Here is a 26,240-nt window from a genome sequence, read left to right on the forward strand (position 1 = left end):
ATTATTTGTAATTTCCTTTTACAATGTCACCACTCTTATTTCAAGACCATGCATACATTTAAACACATACAATTTTTATGCATCAAATGTCACCACTTTAACAGTTTAAAAGTATATACACAAACACACACCATTATTAGGAATATCCTTGTACAATGTCACCATTCTTACATTTCAAAACCATGCATACATAAACACATAAACATAAAGATTAATTAATGTATAAAGATAAATGTATTACAATGTCACCACTTCATCAGTTTAATTCTTTTTATACACTCACACACACACACAAACACACACCATAAGTTGCAATCTTCTTGTACAATGTCACCACTCTTCATATGTCAAAACCATGCATACATGAACACATAAACATAAGATTAATGTGTAATATAGGTTAAAGTATTACAATGTCACCACTTCAACAGTTTAATTCTATACATTCACACACACACCATGCATATGCTTAAACACAAAAACATGAAGTTTCTATCAGAATGTCATCACTTCAACACTTTACATGTATAACAAACACACACCATTATATGCAATCTTCTTGTACAATGTCACCACTCTTACATTTCAAAACCATGCATCATAAACACACAAAGTTTTTATGTATTAAGATGTCACCACTTTAACAGTTTAAAAGTATATACAGATACACACACCATTGTTAGGAATCTCCTTGTACAATGTCACCACTCTTACATTTCAAAACCATGCATACATAAACACATAAACATAAAGATTACTTGTATAAAGATAACTGTACTTATGTCCCCATTTTATCAGTTATGTATATACACACACACACAAACACACACTATAAGTTGCAATCGTCTTGTACAATGTCACCACTCATTATATGTCAAAACCATGCATACATGAACACATAAACATAAAGATTAATGTTATAATATAGATTAGTAATGTATTACAATGTCACCACTTAACAACATATATACATACACACACACACACCATGCACATGCTTAAACACAAAAACATGAAGTTTCTATCAGAGTGTCATCACTTCAACACTTTAACAAACACACACCATTATATGCAATCTTCTTGTACATTGTCACCACTCTTCCATTTCAAAACCATGCATCATAAACACACAAAGTTTTTATGTATTAAGATGTCACCACTTTAACAGTTTAAAAATACTCTTACATCACTGGCGTAGCCAGGGGGGGGGGGGCGATGCCCCCCCTAAGATTTGGACCGGGGATTTGGGAGGCGGAAAAAAAAAATGCGTGTATACTGTATATGCATGCACATGAAGCGGGTCTCCTTTGCAACCTTTCATCAAATAAGATATTTTTTGAATATTTCACTCAAAGTGTGCACCAGATCGTTAAATTTCAATTCAAAATATGCAAAATCTCTCGTGCTTGGGAGGGGGATACCCCCTCCCAAACCCTCCCCCTCTGTGCCTCTTTCCCTAGCTTAGTACACTTTTTAGATTTACAAAAAATTATGAATAATTTTGAGTGCACAAGACTTATCACTTATATTCCGAAAACTCAAGGTTCCCTCATGTATAAGGGGAATTTCCCCTTTTAATCGACTTTTTCCTCCCTCAGCCCCCCCCCCCCTAATCAGTTGTGTGTGTGTGTGTGTGTGTGTGATTTCCCAAATGTTGATTCCATCAAAAATGCGTAGATGAGATATCTCAATTTCAACCTTAAAAAGGCAAAAGCTCGATCGGAAGGGAAGGGTGGGGATAACACTCGCCCACGCCTTCTCCCTGCTCCCCCGCCCCTCCCCCCTTCCACCATGCATAAGAAGTATAGACTGTGGCTATATACCCAGATCGCTTTATTTCAATTCTAAAAACGCAAAAGCTCCGCGAGCGGGAGGAGGAATCCCCCTTCCTCTATATACCTCACTAGACTTTATACATACACACAGATGGTGCACATTCGGAATAAGAGCTAATTTCCGTGATTTTATCACTTCGATGAAAAAGTATTGCACCAAAAAATTTGCAACAGATCGCTGAATTTCAGGTCTGAAAACGCAAAATCACCTTCGTGTGGGAGGGGATATGCCGGCCCTATTAGTTCTACCCCCTCGTGTGCATGCTTTTTCTGTTTGACTGCTGAACAGACGGTGTTCATGATATTCAGTGAAAAGAATTGATACAAGAAGTGTATTCAAATTATACCATTATATAGGCAAATTGTTCAATGATAGTCTACATCAAAATATACTGCAACCTTAAACAAGTGGGACTGTTTCACGTCGATAAAACGCGCAAAAACATGCATCAAATTGCACCATTTGCAACATCGAAATGCAAAAAGTTCTCACCGTGGGAGGGGGGACACCCCCTCCCCTCCCCCCTCGCTCGCTCTGCTCGCTCGGGTTCAGTCGCGTTCATGATATTCAGTGAAAAGAATTGATACAAGAAGTGTATTCAAATTATACCATTATATAGGCAAATTGTTCAATGATAGTCTACATCAAAATATACTGCAACCTTAAACAAGTGGGACTGTTTCAACTCTTTAAAACACGCAAAAACATGCATCAAATTGCACCATTTGCAACATCAAAATGCAAAAAGTTCTTACCGTGGGAGGGGGACACCCCCTCCCACACCCTCCCCTCCCCCTTCACTCGCTCCACTCGCTCGGGTTCAGTCGCGTTCATGATATTCAGTGAAAAGAATTAATACAAGAAGTGTATTTAACGTATGCCATTTTATATGCAAATTGTTCAATAATAATCTACACTAAAATATACTGCTACCTTAAACAAGTGGGACTGTTTCACGTCGATAAAACGCGCAAAAACATGCATCTAATTGCACCATTTACAACATCAAAATGCAAAAAGTTCTCACCGTGGGAGGGGGTACACCCCCCTCCCACACCCTCCCCTCCCCCCTCGCTCTCTCCGCTCTCTCGGGGTCAGTCGCGTTCATGATATTCAGTGAAAAGAAGTAATACAAGAAGCGTATTTAAATGATAGCATTTTATAGGCAAATTGTTCAATGATAATCTACATCAAAATATACTGCAACCTTAAACAAGTGGGACTGTTTCACGTCGATAAAACACGCAAAAACATGCATCTAATTGCACCATTTGCAACATCACAATGCAAAAAGTTCTTACCGTGGGAGGGGGACACCCCCTCCCACACCTTCCCCTCCCCCCTCGCTCGCTCTGCTCGCTCGGGTTCAGTCGCGTTCATGATATTCAGTGAAAAGAAGTAATACAAGAAGTGTATTTAAATCATACCATATTATAGGCAAATTATTCAATGATAATCTACATCAAAATATACTGCAACTTTAAACAAGTGGGACTGTTTTGACTCGTTAAAACGCGCAAAAACATGCATCAAATTGCACCATTTGCAACATCAAAATGTAAAAAGTTCTCACCGTGGGAGGGGCACACCCCCCTCCCACACCCTCCCCTCCCCCTTCACTCGCTCCGCTCTCTCGGGTTCAGTCGCGTTCATGATATTCAGTGAAAAGAGTTAATACAAGAAGTGTATTTAACTTATAGCATTTTAAAGGCAAATTGTTCAATAATAATCTACATCAAAATAAACTGCTACCTTAAACAAGTGGGACTGTTTCACGTCGATATAACGCGCAAAAACATGCATCAAATTGCACCATTTACAACATCAAAATGCAAAAAGTTCTCACCGTGGGAGGGGGACACCCCCCTCCCACACCCTCCCCTCCCCCCTTCACTCGCTCCGCTCTCTCGGGTTCAGTCGCGTTCATGATATTCAGTGAAAAGAGTTAATACAAGAAATGTATTTAACTTATAGCATTTTAAAGGCAAATTGTTCAATAATAATCTACATCAAAATAAACTGCTACCGTAAACAAGTGGGACTGTTTCACGTCGATATAACGCGCAAAAACATGTATCAAATTGCACCATTTACAGCATCAAAATGCAAAAAGTTCAGATCACCGTGGGAGGGGGACACCCCCCTCCCCCCCTCCCCTCCCCCCTTCACTCGCTCCGCTCTCTCGGGTTCAGTCGCGTTCATGATATTCAGTGAAAAGAGTTAATACAAGAAGTGTATTTAACTTATAGCATTTTAAAGGCAAATTGTTCAATAATAATCTACATCAAAATAAACTGCTACCTTAAACAAGTGGGACTGTTTCACGTCGATATAACGCGCAAAAACATGCATCAAATTGCACCATTTACAACATCAAAATGCAAAAAGTTCTTACCGAGGGAGGGGGGACACCCCCCTCCCACACCCTCCCCCCCTCGCTCGCTCCGCTCGCTCGCAGACTAACTGCCCCCCCTAAGATGAAATCCTGGCTACGCCGTTCTCTTACATTTCAAAAACATGCATACATAAACACATAAACATAAAGATTAATGCATTTAGAAATAAAATGTCACCACTTTAACAGTTTAATTCTTTATATTATAGACACACACACACACACGTATACACACCATAAGTTGTTATCTTCTTGTACAATGTCACCACTCTTGTATGCCAAAACCATGCATACATAAACACACAAACATCTATAGTCTCTGTTTGAGAATGTCATCACTTGCACAGTTTAAAAGTATATAATATGCACTCACCCACACAATATATCTTCTTGTACAATATCACCACTCTTACATTTCAAAACCATGCATACAAAAACACCAACATTTGTAAAATGTCAATGTATTGTTATCACTTTAAGAGTTAGAAAGATATGATATTCAAATGCACACCATTATTTGCAATCTTCAAGTCACCACTCTTTCTGTTCAAAACCATGCATACAAAACAAGCATTTATAGAGCTTCTTTGTATTTATAAGAAAATCATCTTATTTCGAGTTAGCAAGTATACATATTCACTACCACAAACACTCACCATTATTTCCAATCTGCACATCACCACTCTTACATTTCAAAACCATGCATATGCTTAAACACAAAAACATTAAGTTTCTATCAGAATGTCATCGCTTCAACACTTTACATGTATATACACACACCATTTATATATGTAATCTTCTTGTACAATGTCACCACTCTTACATTTCAAAACCATGCAAACAATGTACATAAACACTCACAGTTTGCTATAAAAATGTCACCCCTTTCACAGTTACAAATATATACACACATCATTAGATGCAATCTTCTTGTACAATGTCACCACTCTCACATTTCAAAACCATGCATAAAAATGTATGCACAAATACATACACGTATATAGATGAAGTTTCTTTGATCAGAATATACATTCAAACAATTTTGTTCTAGCAAAAAGGTATGTGCATTTTTTACGTACAATGTGAATGGTAAAATTGTTGCCATAACATCACACTTTCATCACATAAAAATATATTTTCCTGTGCAAAGAGCAAAAGAAGTCGCTTCTTTATATTTTAAACACAAAAAAGTAACCCCCAATCAAAATGACATACCTTTTTAATGAAAAATTGTTGAGTGAAATAACCGAGCAGAAGTGTTTCCATACTTGACTAGTTTTTTAATTAAAATGAGATTGTTCTGTTTAGTCATGCATGAGTTAGAACACATTAAATGCAAAAATGTCACATTTCAGAAATCGAAAGAGTATTTTTTGTTTTGTTTTTAAGGGCACAAGTGTAAGTTGTGTGCTCATTCATGTAACACTCAATTTCACACAGAAGTTAGTAAATACTAGTAGGTATAGAAACAATCCTGCCAAGTTTTTTTTTTTTTTTTTTTACAACAATGTTTCATTAAAACCTGATGCCATTTTCCTCAGGGTTGACGGGAGTTATTTTTTTTTTTTGTGTGTGTGTTGATATTGCATCTTCTTTAAAGAGCACACAATTCTGTTCAGATGGTACAAACAATGGGAATCCTGTGAGACCTGAGACAATAATGGCAGATTTGTGAGCCGGCTCATCTTCAATGTACATTATGTAGCTTGTAGCTTCCATTTATAAGTGCAACCATTCTTTGTTTTTTGTTTTGCGCACTTGACGAAAAAGTTACAAGGGTGTATTCCATGGCAACCATTTACCATTGAGAGTGCGCAAAAGAAAACTGCGCATCTATTACATTTTGCTAGATAAAAATCACTGAAATATTTTTAGAGATAATGAATAAAGGCTAGGGGGAACTTACTTCTTTGAGGAGAGTACAGAAAGATTTCATATTACGTAAACAGTATGTTATTACATAGGGTATAGAACATATGTATTTGTACTCACTTTCTCCACTTCCTACATATTGTATGAAATCACAAAACTAATACAATTTGACTTATCTAGAAGGAATACTGATTGCTTACTGTGTCTTTCGTCTAATCAGGTGCCTCGTCATCAATGTCTATGTGTGAAGATGCCTGTCCCTCTCTTCTGTGACAGTATCCATGGGCTGTACGACAATTGGATAAATTATATGACAAAGTTTCGACAGGTCATCATTGGTTTTGAGAGCTAGCATAATGTGCAATGCTTAAGCCTACGCAAAACAACAACAACAAAACAAACAATGTCAGTACCCACTGGACCGACAAGAAAATTGAGCATGTATTACCTTTTGCTATTGCTAGCTAAAAATCACCATTTGATATTTGTAGAGATATATCATAAATAAAGGCTGGGGGGAGAGAACTTACTTCTTTGAGGAGTGTATACACAATACAAAAAGATTTGACATTTACTTGAACAGTAAGTATATTATTACATAGGGTATAGTACTAACTACACGCAACCGCACGTCTACCCTCTTGTAGATGTTGTCATTTTCAGCGGTGGGTGTACGTTTCCTTTATGAATATCTTTATTCATTGTAGAAAACTGAAATATTTAGATAAGGAATCCCCATAGTTTATGATAGTCATTCAATAATCAGTATGCGTTTTTTTTTTTACTACGTCAAAAACCCACCGAAATCCGTGATTAAAATCAGGTCTGTAAGCATCCGTATTGCTGCACTCCTCATCTTCTGCGTGTTATTTGAATGGCAATCACTCTCGTATACTACAACGTAGCGAGTCAGAAAAGTTCATATGACCTAGTCGAGGCGGAAGTGATGACCTTGTCGGAGCGAAGGGATGCAGCAAAGGTCAGATCATGAGAGCAGCACACGCTGAAATACATGTACGTAGCAGACAACAAGCTTTACGTAACACACAAAACGCAAGGGCGTACGTAAAATGTTACCACGGTGCTTCCGGTTGAGAGTTCGTGGTAGTTCGTTGATTTTGTGAATCATCGCACAATCTACTCCGAAAAATTCAACAATAAGGTCTGGATACCAACAAAACACCAAATTCAACTCAATCATCAGCAAAATATGATGTAGGTGAGTGGTAAAAATTATCTTACTGTTAAAATCAAACAAAATAAAAGACATTTTATGTGATTTTGCCGTCAAAAGCGACGATCGTTTACAACATTAATAAACACTATATGTCAGACTGCTGTGCGAAGCACAGCGGTCTGGTTAGGCTAGATAGTACATGTATTTGTACTCAGTTTCTCCACTTCCTACTGGTACATACTGTATTAAATCACATGTTGTGCATAATTATGCAATGTCACCACTCTTACAATTTAAAGTTACATGTACATGCATATTATGCTTAGACATACAAACATGTACATGAAGTTTCTATGTATTAGAATGGCATCACTCGTTCTCTATCATTGTTTTTTCCCCAACGCTTAGAAATATGATATTAAGTGCTTTATAAACGTTATGTATTATTATTATTATTATTATTATCATTATTTAACAGATCACAAGTATAAATACACACACACTTGCTTTTTGCAATCTTCTTGTCATTGTAACCACTCGTGCACTCTTACATTTCAAAGCCATTAATTATGCCTACTTATAAACAGCTGTGGAGTGTGGTACTTTGCTAGTGGAAGAAGATAAGGAGAAGGATAAAAAGGAGAATGAATAGTACACTATACCCATAACAAACCAGAACAGGAAGGAGGATTAGTAGCTGTAGCACCCGAGTGCAAAGAAAGCTGCTGAAAAGACAGATGGTCGGAATGAACAGGAGAGAAATTGAAGACTAAGGTAACAGAACATGAAAAGCATGACAATGATGTAACTGTTAGAGGAGGAAGGGAACAAAGGAGAATTAATGGTGAAACAGATGATGGAACTAGAACTAGAAAAGGATAGCATGAAGAAGGGGAAGAAAATGGTTAATGGCTGACTACGGTATTATCATTATTGTTATTATTTCATTCATAAAAATTTGTGCATGATAGCAGAACAGAACACTTTGTTCATATCACTGCAAAATGCGTCAGAATTCTAGCCTGCTCTACGCTAGGCACTTTCTTCTGTAGAACCAGTATACGGCAGCATCTCTACGTGATCTGGTGTCTGGTGATTTGCACATTTTTGGTGCGGTGAGCTGAGAGGCGGCGTGCAAGAAGAGGCCAGGTAGGCCATTGAGGAGTGGTCACCTACTACAATTTGTTATGTATGGGACTGAAGACTGGTTTGTCAGCTTGTCGCGCACAAGTTTGCAGGATTCAATCTCCCCAAACTTCCCAAACAGAGACTTCATCTCATCCTGGGCCATGTTCTGTGGCAAGTAGTTGACGATAAGATTCGTCTTGCTGTCTTCGTCAGGAACGTTTGTCACTACCGGCTTCATGATCCCACCATTTTGCATCGCAGGATCGACAACCGTCTAGTTCTGCCGTCGCGACGTTATGTTATCATCTCTCTCTTTGCTTTCTCACGCGGAGTTGGAGGTTAATGTAGACTCGATCCCTCAACGCTGACCGACCGAATACTCCTCCACGTTTGCCCCATCAGCGTATGGTCGAGGATATTTGCTTCGAAGTCAAAAGGATTTATTCTCTTCCTTCCATCGCTAATGACCCATCCAGCTACAGAGGAATCTCGCTGACCCCAACACTGTCTAAGCTTCTGGAAACAACTCTGAAGCCGAAGATAGAAGACTCTTTAACAGGAGTCAGTATCCCAGACGAACTCCAGTTTGGATTCCAAGCGACCAGATCCTGTGTGCTTACATCAATCACCCTTCAGCTGATCCTAGAACTCAACTCTGTCCGAAAAAAACCAACATACCTAGCCCTCCTAGATGCAGCCAAAGCCTTTGACTGTGTATGGCATTCTGGCTTATTCCAGAAGCTCTCCACCACACCAATCCCATCTGAAGTCCAACGCACTCTTGCCGAAATGTACAAAGGAGCAGCTAGTCGGGTCCTGTGGAAAGGTGAAGTCAGCTCCACTTTCCCACTCCAGAAAGGAGTTCGACAAGGAGGAATCCTCTCCCCCCTTCTATACAACACCTTCATAGATGGGCTCATAAAGGTGCTGAGAGGAGAGTACAGAAAGATTTCATATTACGTAAACAGTATGTTATTACATAGGGTATAGAACATATGTATTTGTACTCACTTTCTCCACTTCCTACATATTGTATGAAATCACAAAACTAATACAATTTGACTTATCTAGAAGGAATACTGATTGCTTACTGTGTCTTTCGTCTAATCAGGTGCCTCGTCATCAATGTCTATGTGTGAAGATGCCTGTCCCTCTCTTCTGTGACAGTATCCATGGGCTGTACGACAATTGGATAAATTATATGACAAAGTTTTGACAGGTCATCATTGGTTTTGAGAGCTAGCATAATGTGCAATGCTTAAGCCTACGCAAAACAACAACAACAAAACAAACAATGTCAGTACCCACTGGACTGACAAGAAAATTGAGCATGTATTACCTTTTGCTATTGCTAGCTAAAAATCACCATTTGATATTTGTAGAGATATATCATAAATAAAGGCTGGGGGGAGAGAACTTACTTCTTTGAGGAGTGTATACACAATACAAAAAGATTTGACATTTACTTGAACAGTAAGTATATTATTACATAGGGTATAGTACTAACTACACGCAACCGCACGTCTACCCTCTTGTAGATGTTGTCATTTTCAGCGGTGGGTGTACGTTTCCTTTATGAATATCTTTATTCATTGTAGAAAACTGAAATATTTAGATAAGGAATCCCCATAGTTTATGACAGTCATTCAATAATCAGTATGCGTTTTTTTTTTATTACGTCAAAAACCCACCGAAATCTGTGATTAAAATCAGGTCTGTAAGCATCCGTATTGCTGCACTCCTCATCTTCTGCGTGTTATTTGAATGGCAATCACTCTCGTATACTACAACATAGCGAGTCAGAAAAGTTCATATGACCTAGTCGAGGCGGAAGTGATGACCTTGTCGGAGCGAAGGGATGCAGCAAAGGTCAGATCATGAGAGCAGCACACGCTGAAATACATGTACGTAGCAGACAACAAGCTTTACGTAACACACAAAACGCAAGGGCGTACGTAAAATGTTACCACGGTGCTTCCGGTTGAGAGTTCGTGGTAGTTCGTTGATTTTGTGAATCATCGCACAATCTACTCCGAAAAATTCAACAATAAGGTCTGGATACCAACAAAACACCAAATTCAACTCAATCATCAGCAAAATATGATGTAGGTGAGTGGTAAAAATTATCTTACTGTTAAAATCAAACAAAATAAAAGACATTTTATGTGATTTTGCCGTCAAAAGCGACGATCGTTTACAACATTAATAAACACTATATGTCAGACTGCTGTACGAAGCACAGCGGTTTGGTTAGGCTAGATAGTACATGTATTTGTACTCAGTTTCTCCACTTCCTACTGGTACATACTGTATTAAATCACATGTTGTGCATAATTATGCAATGTCACCACTCTTACAATTCAAAGTTACATGTATGCATATTATGCTTAGACATACAAACATGTACATGAAGTTTCTATGTATTAGAATGGCATCACTCGTTCTCTATCATTGTTTTTTCCCCAACGCTTAGAAATATGATATTAAGTGCTTTATAAACATTATGTATTATTATTATTATTATTATCATTATTTAACAGATCACAAGTATAAATACACACACACTTGCTTTTTGCAATCTTCTTGTCATTGTAACCACTCGTGCACTCTTACATTTCAAAGCCATTATGCCTACTTATAAACAGCTGTGGAGTGTGGTACTTTGCTAGTGGAAGAAGATAAGGAGAAGGATAAAAAGGAGAATGAATAGTACACTATACCCATAACAAACCAGAACAGGAAGGAGGATTAGTAGCTGTAGCACCCGAGTGCAAAGAAAGCTGCTGAAAAGACAGATGGTCGGAATGAACAGGGGAGAAATTGAAGACTGTCTCAGGTAACAGAACATGAAAAGCATGACAATGATGTAACTGTTAGAGGAGGAAGGGAACAAAGGAGAATTAATGGTGAAACAGATGATGGAACTAGAACTAGAAAAGGATAGCATGAAGAAGGGGAAGAAAATGGTTAATGGCTGACTACGGTATTATCATTATTGTTATTATTTCATTCATAAAAATTTGTGCATGATAGCAGAACAGAACACTTTGTTCATATCACTGCAAAATGCGTCAGAATTCTAGCCTGCTCTACGCTAGGCACTTTCTTCTGTAGAACCAGTATACGGCAGCATTTCTACGTGATCTGGTGTCTGGTGATTTGCACATTTTTGGTGCGGTGAGCTGAGAGGCGGCGTGCAAGAAGAGGCCAGGTAGGCCATTGAGGAGTGGTCACAGAGGCCTACTACAATTTGTTATGTATGGGACTGAAGATAGCCGTCGTTGCTACAATACGGACACGCAGTGGTGTTGCCTATTTCACGAGTATATCTTACCTTAAAAAAATAAAATTTAGGCCTATCCAGTAGTCATCACTAACTTACCTTTTCCTTCCGAAGACACAGCAGATGAACAATGTCTCGTGCGAGTTGAGAGAGACGTCTACGTCTAGCTAGCTTCACACCTCCCCAGCAGTCAATTTTCTTCGTCATGTTAGCTGAGACTAGCGATCGCCGGGTCGCCCAGCGATATTTGCGAGATGACGTCACGCGGCGTACGCGTACGCGTAGGTAGAGCTCCACATAACTGGTGACATCTCCGACGGAAAATTTATGGGGAATACCCGGGTGTAAGTGAGAGATGGCGCTGTTCAATTTTTCTCCTCTGTCGGGGTATTTGCTTGTTCCTATCCAATTGATGACTATGCTCAGAAAACAGTATGATTTGAAAATTGACTCCATAGGGGGTTCCTCTTCGTAAATTTATGCTCAGTTACAACCGATGACGTCACCAGTTGTCTGTGTGTCACCAGTTTGAAGGTGTGTATCTATATGCATGTCATCGGTTGTAATGGGTGCACAAGTGCACACACACACACACACACACACACACACACACACACACACACACACACACACACACACACACACACACAATGTCCACATGGAGATCAGGCCTTGACTTTCCGGCCTGCTTTTCTGGACACATCCGTCTGGTCACATGGACATGAATTTCACAGTTACTTTGAGCTGCACTATCTCTGTTTGATCATTTTGGGCAAACACATCCATCAATGGTCAATGATTTTGAAGGTGCAGTCTTATACAACTGTAGTTAATACACTTTGTATATTATAGTAGATTCTTCTCCACTACAGTGTATTTACAAGCCTTCATGAAGTGATTACTAATGCATTAAAATGTTTGATGATAATTTTGCTTTCTTAATGACCATAAAACCTCTCAAACAAGAAATTCTTATTTTTCTCCTGTAGCTACATTTCAGGCATTAGTTGTTTTATTGTTCTTGAGTGGTGGATGTGTTGTGCCTATGACTAAAAATGTGTATACAGTAACATATAGCAATGCATATCAAAGTATGTCTAAGACTGTTTTTCTTTAAAACCATGAATTATATAAGAATATGAAATGCTGATAAACTAAAGATTCTCTTTACTTTGGAACAACAATGTGGTGGAATAAATTCTCCACAGATTTACCTGTAAATGTGTACCAAAGCCTGATCTGTGTCAACTTTTCTCAGTAATATTTCTGAATTGTTACAGTTGCAATTTCTGCAATTTCTATTTTCTATATCATTTTGCCTCTGATGAAGATTCTGCTAGGATCAACAGCTCAGGCCCCTTTTGACTCCAGTTTCTATTTTCTTTACAATTTCACAACTTTAACAAAGCACTGGGGTCTTGCTTTTGGTACTCACCATGATTTTGTTTCTATCTTCCCCAATATTGTCAGTACAGGGTATGAGGTTAAAATATAAAGATGGAGCATTACTACTGCCTACAAAGTGCTAGTTCGCACAGAAATTACACCAAATGCACCAGTATGAAGACAAAAATGAAACTGCATTGTAATTTCATTCCACACTCAAGGTTTATTCTTCTTGTAGCATTTTTGACATATGGGGATGAACCAGCCTTTTGAGTGATCCTGAGGTCATTCAAAAATATATAGGATTCTAACTTGATATGTTTATTGTTTAATCATATCCAAATCAAAACAAAGAAAATGTTAAATAAACATTACCAAAAGAGTGATTGTACAATGAGATGTGAAAGTATCAGCTGATAAAGCCACTAATAAACAGAAAGCACTTTAGAAGCACTTTGGTGAGATTTAAGGCAAATACAACTTTCACTTTAGTATTACATACTTTAATAGAATTTTGTGGTTCAACTGCCAAACCTCAACTACTGTATAAAAAGTGAATTACACACCACAATGACAATGTGTATAAGAATAAATAAATAAATAAAGGTGGGGAGACATACAGTGTATAGCTGAGAGGAAAAGCATGGGACTGTTGGGATGCTGAGAAAATATTTTGGATATGGGGGGGGGGCAAGCTACAGCATTATGTTAAAGTGTGATTAGAGTTTGAGGAAGCTATTAAAGAGAGATAATGAAAGAGAAAGAGATTGGAGGTATTACTCAATAAAGTTTAGTGCTGTGCTGTGGATTGTGCAGGGAAATGAACACCCTGTAACCGCTAATTCTGCTGTACAATGTACTTTAATTCACAGTGCCTACTAAAAGAGGCTTGTCCTATCGCTTGAGCACTGAACCAGTTCTAAAGAAGCTTTACACTAAGCATTATAGTTGATTGTACCTTCTTTACAGAGATAGCTGATAGGGTTCAGTAATTAGGGCACATACTGTACCTTTACAATAATCAGTCATTGCTTAACTTTTCAGGTGGTGTGTCGTACAAATGACCTCCTAATGCCTATCACTACAAGTTAAAAGTTTAAATCATCAACACAGATCAAGGTAGCTGGGACTGGGAATGATGGGTATGATTATCTTCCTGCCATGAAACATATCACTATCTAGCTAGGAACATGACTTCTAAAGTTTTGGATCGACACCATGTCAAATCATGTTTTGACATGACCATGAAATGGCCATAAAGTGTGCAAATCAGTAAACTGAATGTACTTTTGATTATGTAGCAGGATACACAAGCTCTGAAACACAAACACACAAGTATCATTAATCATTGCAACAGAATGGAGTCACATGTCAACCAGCATGGGCCTTTATCTCCCTTATCAAGGCTGCTGAAAACTATTTTGTCCAATGAGTGCAAACACATATGTCAATTTCCCAGCAATATTGACGAACGCCTAATGATAAGGAGGCATTGTTTTCCTGAAGTTTCTACGGTACTTGATGAATGTCTTCCTAAGGTCTTCTGTATTTGAAATGAATCATATTGCCAAGAAAAAAAATGCAATAATGTACACTGTATGGGGCTCTTATCCACAGATCTATGCATTCCTGATGAAACACTTGAAAGTGTACATGTATGTATTACTCTCACGCCCTGTCTTCAGGTACCTGGTAATCACTGATGTTGATACTGTGGGAGAGCTGAGTGTTGTAAAACAATGACTTCATGAATGGACTTGTCTGTCTGTAAGATTTTTCACACTTTAGTATTATTCAGATAATAAAAATGCTCACAATAATGACGATATAGATTTCATGTGAGAATTGTGATGGATATATATGTGATTTATGAACTATATTACTGCATGCTACATAAGTATATTGTACATATTGCATCGACAGAAACATTACTGGTACCGGTATCTCAAGTGCTCGATAGAAAGGGCAGTCATGAAAATACCTGTTCCAATAGCCTTCGCACGGTTATAGCATTTAACACAATTAAGTGTATGAACACAATACTTTTGGTCAGATCTGTTTCGTAAACCATGAATACCTGAAAGGGCATTAATTACTATTTGATAGTCTGCACAGCCTGGGCCAGATTATTTCATGGTTTTTGCAATGTTGTGCTTTTTTTTTTTTTTTTTGCAAATTTGTTGTTTTTGCAATTGGAGTAGCCATCTCTGACTTGTCAGTAAGAGATGGCTACTTCATATTTTCTTGCACCTTAGAAGATTCCAAACAATTCTGTTTTCATTCAAGTTTGTTGTTTGTGCCTTTTAGTCAGACTATAAATATGAGTTTCTGTTGTTTGTCTCAATATTTCTTGCTACTTCGTGATAGGAAAGATAATGACGATGATGTTGATGATCAAGATAATAATGAAGTTATACTGATAATGGTAATAATACAGAGGATGATAGTAATACATGTGTATAATCCTATTCTGAAACTGGAGTTAGCTATAATGAACTTGTGTATAATAATGTGAGGTGCAACACTCAACAGCCTGTCTTTCAAGCAAAGTTTACTAGGAGCTAAAATTCAAAGCACAATATTATAGCAAGTTTGAAGAAGTTGATTGAGAAATGATGTGTGTATGTATCTCCCTCTCTCTCTCTCTCTCTCTCTGCCTCAGCATGTGTTTGTGTGTGTGTGTGTGTGTCTGTCTGTGTCTGTGAATGTTTATGCTATATCATCTCCCAGGATCAGGACTATTAGTACTTAGTAGTAATCCTAGTATCTATTTTACCTAAATAGCTCTACCACTGCACTAGACAGAGAAATCTGTCTATTCAAAGAGTTTTATGACATTTTTTTTTTTTTTCACTTTGATGGTTCTCCTCCAAGACACATCAATAGAAGAGGGATTCAGCGTCCGTGCAGCCAGATGTACTACCGCCAGTACCGGACAGATGGATTTTTCTGTCTACCACAACCCTACGACCATCTAGTAATCTACGTCATATAAAACAGTTAGAAAACTCTCTCTCTCCGACAGTCCGAGACTCTAGACCATATACAGTGCACTCCTGTTATAACGAAATGCTCGGGACCGGCAGTTTTCTTTCGTTATAACGAAATTTCGTTATAACCGAACAAATGCAATATATAACGAAAACAAGAAACCACGTATATTACGTTTGCTGAATACACTGCAAAGCTATGTGAAATGTGATGGGATAACTGTATTACAATAATAAACGCAAATTCCTCTCAGAAACTGTGCGTGACACAAGGAGCGAACACACAGTGGTGTGAAGCGTTCACCCATGCAGAGACGCTATAAATGCTTGTTCCGCTACGTATTTTCAAAAGCAATTCGCATTTCGTTATAACGGAGCACAATTCTTTTGTTTTTCTTTGTCTGTGGCGCTCGGAAAAGACTTCGTTATAACGGAAATTTCGCTATAACCGTGTTCGTTATAAGCGAATTTTGTACCATAGGCTTTAATGGTGATAATTTTGGGACCAGAAGATTTACTTCGTTATAACGAAATTTCGTTATAACCGTGTTCGTTGTAACGGGAGTGCACTGTATCACCATGATCACGACACATGAATGCAAAGACTCAAGAGAAGGGCTAGATTTAGATATCATCATGTGAATCACGTTCATCACATTCACTAGTAATACTAACGTTAAATCACAATTGATCGACTGGTCGAAACATCTTGAGAGCAAGTAGGACCGTTCAGACATATTAGTATGAATGATATCATCATCCTTGGTAATACCACACACAGAACACTTCAACTTCAAGCTAGCTTGTTTACATTTGATAATGATATCACGCCATGGCAGCAAAATTACTGTACTACGTACCTTGACTCTCACTCACTCATTACACCATTCTACAGTTACACTTACACTCCATTGCTGATGTCTTCACCGTCGTCCAGAAGAGGTGTCTTTTCGCCAGTTTCACTGTCTCTTGGTGGAGTCTCCGATTTGAATGACATTTTGCTTGAGTTATAGAAAAATACGGCGGCTTATATTATCATTTTTCGGAGTTCATCGCAGTTCCGCCACAACACAAGTAGGATTCTAATTTACTTGAATGTCTTAATGGAATGTAAGACTCTCAGAGTCTTATTTACACACACGCAAACTTGGCAAGGAAAGAGAAATGTCAAAGTAGGGCCCTACTGTAAGTAGATAAGACACCAATCCGGTATGCCGTTCCACGATCCACGATCCAGCAGACTACAGTACAGCTCTATGGTCACTAACCACAGTACAAAGTGTATAGTGTTTGTAGACGTCCATGAACTGTAACAAATCGTGATCAACATGCACCGCTCGCTCCAGTAGCGCGTATGGCAGGCTCTACGATCCAATCAGACGAGTACACCCATTGATAGTAGGAGCCTAGCACTTGTCGACTTGAAAAGACCCGACGACCCGGCGGCGGCGGCGCGCCCGCGACACAATGGATGACCCAAGGCTCCAGGGCGCGCGACGACGCTACGCACGGAATACTAAGTGTGTACTCGTACACAAATAGTCGGGTCGCGTCGAAGGCAGATCTTTGCGATCGCACGTGTTGGACGACAGGTTGCCCCCGTGGCGTGTGGTGGACTTGGTTGCATTCCGGCTTGATTCAGATATCTGGCTTCACTGTAAATTTCATGTCATGGAGATTGTTCAGCAGACACTCTGTAGTGAACTTGTACGCTATGGCTTCGAAATTCATCCGTTTAAGGTAAACTTGGAATTCATCAAGACAATAGAGTTAAAACATTTTTCGTAGTAGTTTACTCAGTCCCATGTGTATACATTTGTGTCATGTAGCTGTAGGCCAGGATTACAAACATAAACTGCACTTTCACACAAACACAGCACGCACAGCATGAATCACGCCTGTAACGCTGTAACGCTGGACTACCAGAAGAAGAAGATATTAGCCTTTAGGCCTACATGGATTCAGAGTCTACATGTTTTACTACTAGAACGTCTAGATCCATAATCGGAGCTAGCCTAAGCTAGATCTAGTTACCTGAGCTAGAAAATGGTTAAATTTTAACTGTCATTTGTAAAAAGAGTAAAAAGTGTGATTAACTCGACGTATGTCTAGGCCTGTTACAAATTGAATTTACATACCAATCGCAATCGAGTCTACGATGATTTAAATTTAGTCTAGACATAGACGCTATGTAAGGACATAGATAAAGTCCCTAAAGGACAAGGCAGTGGTTCAGAACTATGTTAGATGCTATATGTATATTTATAAAGGAATAGGGTAAATTGTGTCACGATGTGGTCAGTACATGATGGATGGTGGAATGAGCCTGCGTATCCTAATATTCAGAACATGTATCTACTGAAATGATAACAATAACATTGCAATAAATTTACATCTGTCATCCTTCATTCCATCATTCATGTCGTACGTCAAAGATACCAGCATTGATCAGCATGAAAGTGTGTTCAGTCAGTAAGGGGTTCTACGTTAAATAAAGGATGAGTTTGCCCAAATTGATATGTGGATAGAGTGAATGCAGCAATATTAGTATAATAGTCAAACACATCGGTGAAAGTTTGAGGGAAATTGAAGGATCCATTCAAAAGTTAATGAGTTTTTAAAGTTTCTGTGCCATGTGCTTACAGTGATATCACATTGAATGTAGTTTCATGTTTCTAGCAAAATGAAAGAGCACTTGACCTACCACTTTCAGAAAGCAGGGGAAACAATATTACAGTACCCTAATTATATGTCAATAACAAGTAGAGGGAATGCATAGCTTTCATGAAACAATTTGTTTCTTTATATATCTTATATTGTTATACACAATGTACAGTGTGACATCACAAATTGGTGTAGTCTTCTCATCCAGCGATGACTTTACAGAAACTTTACAAATTCATACCTTTTGAATGGATTGTTCAATTTTCCTCAAATTGTTGTTGATGTGTTTTATTGAAATTGCTGCACTCACTCAATCCACACCTATTTAGGTAAACTTGTCCTTTACAGATGTTGAAATGTTCATAAACCAAATGAATGTTTTATACCATGACTTAGCCAGATGGATAGTTGCTTTCTGCTTCTGTTTTTAATATCATTTGTTATGCCTCTTTGATTATTTGCTAATGAATCTGATGTACATTTTTTTTTTTTTTTTTTTGGTTATCACTCTGTTTTCTACAGATTGGCTGGTATAATGAGAAGGTAGAACCAGGTTTTCATCTCTCCTATCCTGAAGACACTCTTGCCTTCTGTGTGATCAGCACACCATCAATGTTTGACAAAGCTTTCCTGCCATTTGTTGAGAGACTTAGAGAACGTTCTTCCATCGAGAACAGAGATCCAGTTGACTCCTGTGTTGCAGAACATCTGCAGAAAGCCAAAGAGGTACAGTAAGGAATCCTCGTCTTACCTTGCTTGTCAAAATAAGAAGGCACAGACACCCACACACAATAAGAAATCAAAATCAGAAGTCTGAATCAGCTCAGATGTGCTAAATGTTTTACATCTAGTGATGAAGAAAGTATAATTCCAAATGTGGAACTTTTTATTCCATTGTTAGATACATGACATGTGATAATGTCAGCAATGTGAATTTATATTCGCATAAATATCATAATATGATTCTGATGAATATAGCGATTGGTGTTATAGAAGAATGTTTACCGTCAAGATCAACTGAAATTTGCTAGGTTTAGACTAAAAAAAACAAAAAAAACCAAAAAAACATCTTCTCCACGTTCATTCTGATACAAGTATTGTACATAGCTAGTGGGAGTCAGTTACATTACAAAGCTGAAATATGACATCATTTACAGTAGGCCTGTGTGATGTCCCCAAAATTACCATATGAGATTTTCCATTACTAAATTTCAATGAATCACACTTCAGAGCTTCCAGTCTATCATCTCGTCATCATTATGATGCAATCCATATCTTGGAGGAATTTGCTGCAAAATTTATCATGTTGTCATCATTAAATTGGCAATGCTGAATTTTGCAGTGTGTCTTGCGTTGGAGAAAGATCATGGAAATACTTGGTTAGATTCATAAATTCTCCCCAATCAGAAAGCAATGGACCAAAATAAGCCCATGTGAAAGAAACATAAGATCATTGAGCTTTTGAAGTTCATTGCCAATTTATAAGTTGAAAATTTAGCTATTGAGAGGCTTTGTAAATTCTGCAAGTGAAACAAACAGAATATTTGAATTAACAACAATTGACTCAAATGAAATATTTGTTGTTGTTTTTTTTTCACTCTTACTTACAAAGCATTAACTATGAAAACTGAAAATGAAGCTAATAAGATACAAGACCAAACCACAGAACTGGGGTTTCAGGTACTTGATGGAATGACAATGAATTATGAGAATCTTATTTTGTAACATTAAAAGGTTTTAAGTCCTGATCATGAAGTGGACATCATTCAAGACTTTGAGATGCATCCAGCCACAAGGAGACCCAAGCTCCTTGTTCAAACCGCTGGACATGTCTCGGGAGCTGCATACTACTACAAGAAAGAAGACATTTCCAATAGTCCTTGGCCTTTAAAAAAGGTGAGATTTCTCTTTAAGTGACATACACACACACTCACACACGCACACATATATCACATTCCAGCAAACAAAACAATCTCTGGAGTCAGCATAGAAGAGTTCAACTGTATAATTTTACCTTGTTTTATGTTTTGTCTTCATGACTATTTTGAACCTTAGCTATCGGCAGAATGTAATGATATATGTTGACACTTCTGCACCGATACTTGAGTTTGTGGAATCCTCTTTCTTGATTCCACAGTTTAGATGATAAAACACTTAATGTTTTATGAGTTTTTATCCTAAAACTTGCCTAAAAATATCCCACTGACTGCATTGTTTACTTGAATGTTGATATGGGAGTTTGTCAAATAGTAAATGTTTTGGTTTCAAAATGATCCACTGTCCATGCCATAATTATTGAATGTATTCTACACTTTCAATTTAGTTTAGCTGCAGAAAAGCTTCCCATAGAATGTTGATATGATGTTAGTTGTCTTACATTCACATTGTGAAAAAGAGAGTCAATATTCACACACCAATTAGTTATCATGCATTATCGCATTCACAAACAAATGTGATTTTCAATCTCTCTGTTCAGAAAATCTATGGAGTCAGTCTTCACCCAAAATTTGGCGGCTGGTTTGCTTTTCGTGGAGCTATTATCATCAAGGATTTAACCTGCAGCAATATGCCACAAACATTGCCTCCAAAACTCCTGACGTCAGACGATGACATCGTTGATCTCCTGGAGAGATTCAACAACAATTGGAGGGACGGAACGTACCGGGATGTCATCCCAGTGGAGGAACGGTATTCGGACGAACAGATTCGTTACTGGGACACGGCGCCGTCCAAGCGGTTTGCTGTCCTTGGTCTTGAAGACAAGCTTGAGGGAAAGTCAGGCTTTCAGGATCTGCACGAAATTCTCTTTTAGCCACCAGAGGGTTTGTGCAGGAAGAGGAGTTGATGTGTTGAAGAAACTATAATGGATGGCAGAGAATGTATTCATATCTAACCTCATTTGTTGTTATCCCAGATTATAGTCTTGAGTTTGTAATTCATTCCCAACTCATGTATTATGTCATTTGAACATATCTTTAATGCATTGCATGGAGACAATTTGGTATACCCAGACATTATTCATGATAGAAGAAACACTTTTGTTAAACCTTTTTAGTGTCCCACAGTGTGAAATATTTCAGTAACAGAAGAGAAATATTTGGTCTTTGATCTTTAGGTGACAATCTCATTTGACTTATTGTGGTACCATGCAAGCTCATGTTGTTAAGAATGAAAATGAATTTCTCACAATCTAGTCAATGCGTGGTAATCTCTCACACTTGTGAGAAAGATCAGTTGGAATTGTGGAAATATCACTGAGAGGGTTCGTAACTTCAAAATCTGAAAGCTTGAATTGATCTGAAAAGTAGAACATTTCACTTCCAGTTACTGTTCTCTATTCATTGCAAATTTATGGGGAAAAATGGAAAGATGCATGTGGTAGTGATAAGCAATATGATATTTATCAAGGGTGTCTTCTTCAGTGTAAGCACTGTTCTCCCTGTGAGCTCTGTTATCATACATGTATACCTCATATACCTCATTATTTCATCATATCTATTCACACTCCTTGGTCAAGAGGAATGTGATGTGGTGGTGGTGGTTATTGTTGTTGCGGTGGTGGTTGTTGTGATGGTGGTGATGGTTGTGATGGTGGTGGTGGTTTTTGTTGTTGCTGTTGTGGGTTTGTTTGTTTGTTTGTTTGTTTGTTTGTTTGTTTGTTTGGTGGTTTTTGTTGTTGCTGTTGGTGGTTTTTGTTGTTGCTGTTGTGGGTTTGTTTGTTTGTTTGTCTGTTTGTTTGTTTGTTTGTTTGTTTGTTTTTGTCCAGAGCCCTTTCAACTATACATACTGCTCTCATGTAGCCACAGTGGCTTACAAACAGTTTAACCCTTCATGTGTGCTTTGAGTATCGATTTGCACAGAAAAACCCCATAGCATTGTACACACATGTCCAAAGTCTGTGGCACAGAAAGGGTTAAATGATATCATGTCTCGTGTTTAATAGTGAGTTACCAGACAGTGCTGGTGATCACATTCCATGATGTTCTTCCCTGGGTGAACATATGTACATTGTATTTGTGTAAACAATTTGCAGATGATACATAATGATAAGATGATATCTTTTGCATGCAATGCCAAACTCTGCTCTGCCACGTGTCTAGAAATGTGACTGAGGGAAGCAGCCTGTATAAACATGTGGTCAGTACGTACTACACGTATGATGAGGCACAAAAGCTACAGGAGTGTTTGCTGTTTTCTCAATGGTGGTGCTATGAAAATGGCTAGGGCAAAAGAACCAAAAAAAAGGCTTTTTAGAGAGTATGTGATCTTTGAGTACTTCGACAAGCTCATAAAATTAAAAATGGATATTACTTTTTCAAATTCATGAAATTCTTCCGTCGAGGTGTTTTCGTTGCAATTGATTGACAAATTGCCCTACAAGACATACATAAGCACTGAATTGATCGGTGTTTTAGTAGTACGGTAGCCATGATAAAAAATCATGGGCACACATTCTTGAGCAGGATTCGAACCTACAACCTTGTGATCACTGGACAGGCGTCATCTCCACTAGATCACCGAGCTTCCGCCCGACAGCAAGTGTTGGTTCTAATCCTTAAAGCATGCAGCGGGTACTGCGTAATTGTTCAAATTCATGACAAAAAAAAAGAACACTCATCAATTCAGTGCTTATTTCCATCGATGTAATGCAATTTGTCAATCATTTGCAAGGATATTACTTTTGTTTGTCAAGAATAACCAATATACATGAAGTCAGTTAATCTGATCCACTAATGAATAGAGGATTCACTGGTCTTCCTGCTATGTATTTGATGCAAAACATCAAACTACTTTGAAGCTAAAATTTTGATGTGTGCTGTGCATGTAGAATGTACATGTACAATATGTATATATGAATGCTCTATGAGGCTCCAGGTTGTGTGTATAAGATTTATCAAGTGTGCCTTATCTGTTTTATCTCAGTGTTTTATATTTGGCGAGGTTTCTATTGATGCAGTGTTGTATACTCTGACAGGCATATGTATTTCAGTATGTTCCATGTCCACTGACTTCATCTTCACAAACTTTATATGGTGTATTTACTCATGAACTTGCAATATGCAATATTATATATGCAATTATGTACATATAAGCACTTACACAATATTGGCGAAGTATGCAATAGTCCTGAAATAAGTATTTCCCGGGTCTTATTTGGAAGTTTTGTATCTGGAAGAGAAAGCATATAAAGTTTTAAACTGTTCCTCAAATAAACTGGAATTTTCATGAAGCATGCATTCCAGTGGTAGTTTCTGTCAATTATGTTTGTGCAAACTGTAACAACCATTATTCAAACTTTAGAAATTTCATTGATCTTTTTTATGTTAGATTAAGTCATTTGTTTTGATTTTCTTTCTAGAAATATTGCTTTTGTTTAGTTTTTATGATTTTTTAATGTCTGTCACATCACTGTAACACCCATTACAAGAGGCCTGGGAGTGGATGCCAAACTGGAAGTTGCAGCATATCTCCAGGATGTAAACAGACCGTTGATGCTTCACATGTTTTGCCTGTTTTGGATAAACCTCAATGTCTTGATTTTAGATGTGAAATATGAAGATCCAGTGAACAATTAGAGGAAGAATTGATTGTCCAAAATTCTGCTGTAATGTCATGTCATTGTAGACAACAACAGTAACAAATAGAATAAAAATGAAATACTAGGTCTGTAGGAAGTGAATAATTCTTGAGTTGACATATATGCAGCTTACATTTGCTAAAATCCTTTGACTTCGCACAACATACATTCTGTTTTAGTAGTCCTGCTGTCACTGCCACCTACCTTGTGGATTTAATCCATTTCATTCAAGTGTATTACCATTGTGAGTTCAAATGTGTTGACTTGTGCTTCAACAATTTATTTCAAAAAATAAAGACATTTATTTTGAAGATACTGGATCTATCTTTCAATTTTGCATCAAAACTGATAGTAGACTTGCTAAGGGGGTAAACGCTGCATTTTTTAGTACAAATGTCCTACTTGGCACAGATGTTCCCTGGGGCAAATTAAAAATTTTCATATAAAGAGACAATCTGTATCTATGCAAATAAGCCTTAATTTGCATAATTTATGCAAAAATACATATAAAAATTATTTAAAAATATATGTGCATCCAGCAGAAATACCTAATTTGGCAAAAAAAAAAATTCTATTGAGTAAGTGGAAACAATTCCTGCAAAAATTGATTTCATACCTATGTAAATTAACATAAAATTTGCATAATTATGCAAGTTATTGTGCAAAAATCTGCATTTTTGAGAGAATTTCTAAAATATTAAGCACTAGATCTTGTAGTACAAAGTTTGAACCTGGGATGGATGTTCCTTGGGACAAAAGTAAATGATTCATCTGAAGAGACAAAATGTCTCTATGCAAACAACCTGTTATTTGCATAATATGCATATCAATACCTATACATCTACAGATAATCAGAACAAACAATAAGCCTTAATGTGACAATGTCTTCAATCGCTTTGAACTTAATATCCAAAAAGCTAATAGAATAAGACAATAAATTATTCTCACAGCAACACTTTTCAGTTGCCAAAATTGTTTTCATATTGTTGAATTAACTTGGGTATTTTAAGCATAAATTATGTAAATAAGTACACCAGACGTGAAATTTCAAAACATATTGATCTTTGAAATGATTTTTGCTAGCAACTTTCCCTCATTGCATAAATGCTTTGCAGGGTGGAACTAATAACAATTGATAGTGACACTCTTTAAATATGATTATGCAAATCTAACAGTACAGCCTGCATATGAACAGATGCAAATTGGAACGATATTGCTTACAAAAGGACTGTGTTTCCCTTGCAAACATTACACAACTGAGGTCATGGTTAGAAAATCATTACAAAAAATACTACCATAAAGTGTGAATTCTAATTTTCATTGTATTTTCTAGGCAATCAAGCGAATAAGAGGCTTTTTACATCAAACTGATTGTGCAAATCATGTGGATGCAAGGGTAGCTGCAAGTCTGTTTCTGGAAAAAAAAAAGTTAACCCAGTATACTATGAGCTACTATTGCATGGGAACTATGCTAGGAAATTCATACACAATAACATTTTGATATGGCAATATTATGCAAAACTTGTCATGTGAACAATAAAGGAGATGTTATACAAGTACTTTAAGTCAAATAATCTCAGTCTCTGACTTAAAATCAGTCAATTTCAACCATAAATCAAAGCAGACATAGTATGTCCATAGCCATAAAAGAGTTAATTTGATGGCTTTTACAATTACTAGGATGTGATTTGTCAACAAATCGTCACAGGCTACTGTTTACGTGAAACGTAAATGTCATATTCTCCCTGGTTGTGATTGTTTTCCCTTGGGAAAATGTAACTCCCTGGCGGTAAAAGAATGTTATATTCCACCACATATCAGCTAATACCTGTATAGATGATCATGACCTACATGATCTTGAAGCTTTTTCCAAAAAATAATTATGTTTACTGGTTTAGTGTAAAGATGGCAGAGGTTAAATTAAAAGAAAT

At 37.5% G+C, this 26,240-nt stretch overlaps 2 protein-coding genes and 1 long non-coding RNA gene across 3 annotated transcripts in view; 1 reads left to right on the top strand and 2 right to left on the bottom strand.

Moving 5' to 3' along the window:
* LOC139728142 (uncharacterized) overlaps positions 1–11,372 on the bottom strand; it is a 29,206-nt gene extending 17,834 nt beyond the window's left edge. Inside the window, exons 1-2 of the long non-coding RNA XR_011710789.1 lie at positions 9,500–11,372; positions 6,304–6,389 (exon numbers count right to left, since the gene is read on the bottom strand). This is a non-coding gene — a long non-coding RNA (uncharacterized lncRNA). The remainder of the gene's footprint in view (positions 1–6,303; positions 6,390–9,499) is intronic.
* The window catches only part of LOC139728159 (sodium-coupled neutral amino acid transporter 9 homolog), a 71,405-nt gene extending 54,097 nt beyond the window's left edge, over positions 1–17,308 (bottom strand). Inside the window, exon 1 of the mRNA XM_071639124.1 lies at positions 16,973–17,308. Coding sequence (XP_071495225.1) covers positions 16,973–17,064 — 92 coding nt within the window. The 5' untranslated portion in view covers positions 17,065–17,308. The remainder of the gene's footprint in view (positions 1–16,972) is intronic.
* Positions 17,309–17,738: 430 nt separating this feature from the next.
* LOC139728160 (cyanocobalamin reductase / alkylcobalamin dealkylase-like) lies at positions 17,739–21,543 on the top strand. The gene is made up of 4 exons (XM_071639126.1): positions 17,739–17,807; positions 19,254–19,457; positions 20,466–20,627; positions 21,208–21,543. The coding sequence occupies exons 1-4, from the start codon at positions 17,739–17,741 to the stop codon at positions 21,541–21,543; spliced, it is 771 nt and encodes a 256-aa protein (XP_071495227.1).
* Positions 21,544–26,240: the final 4,697 nt, after the last annotated feature.

Source organism: Diadema antillarum, unplaced genomic scaffold, assembly GCF_040938485.1.
Source record: "Diadema antillarum isolate AM-2024a unplaced genomic scaffold, OU_Dant_1.0 seq00000166_RagTag, whole genome shotgun sequence".
Classification (NCBI taxonomy): domain Eukaryota; kingdom Metazoa; phylum Echinodermata; class Echinoidea; order Diadematoida; family Diadematidae; genus Diadema; species Diadema antillarum.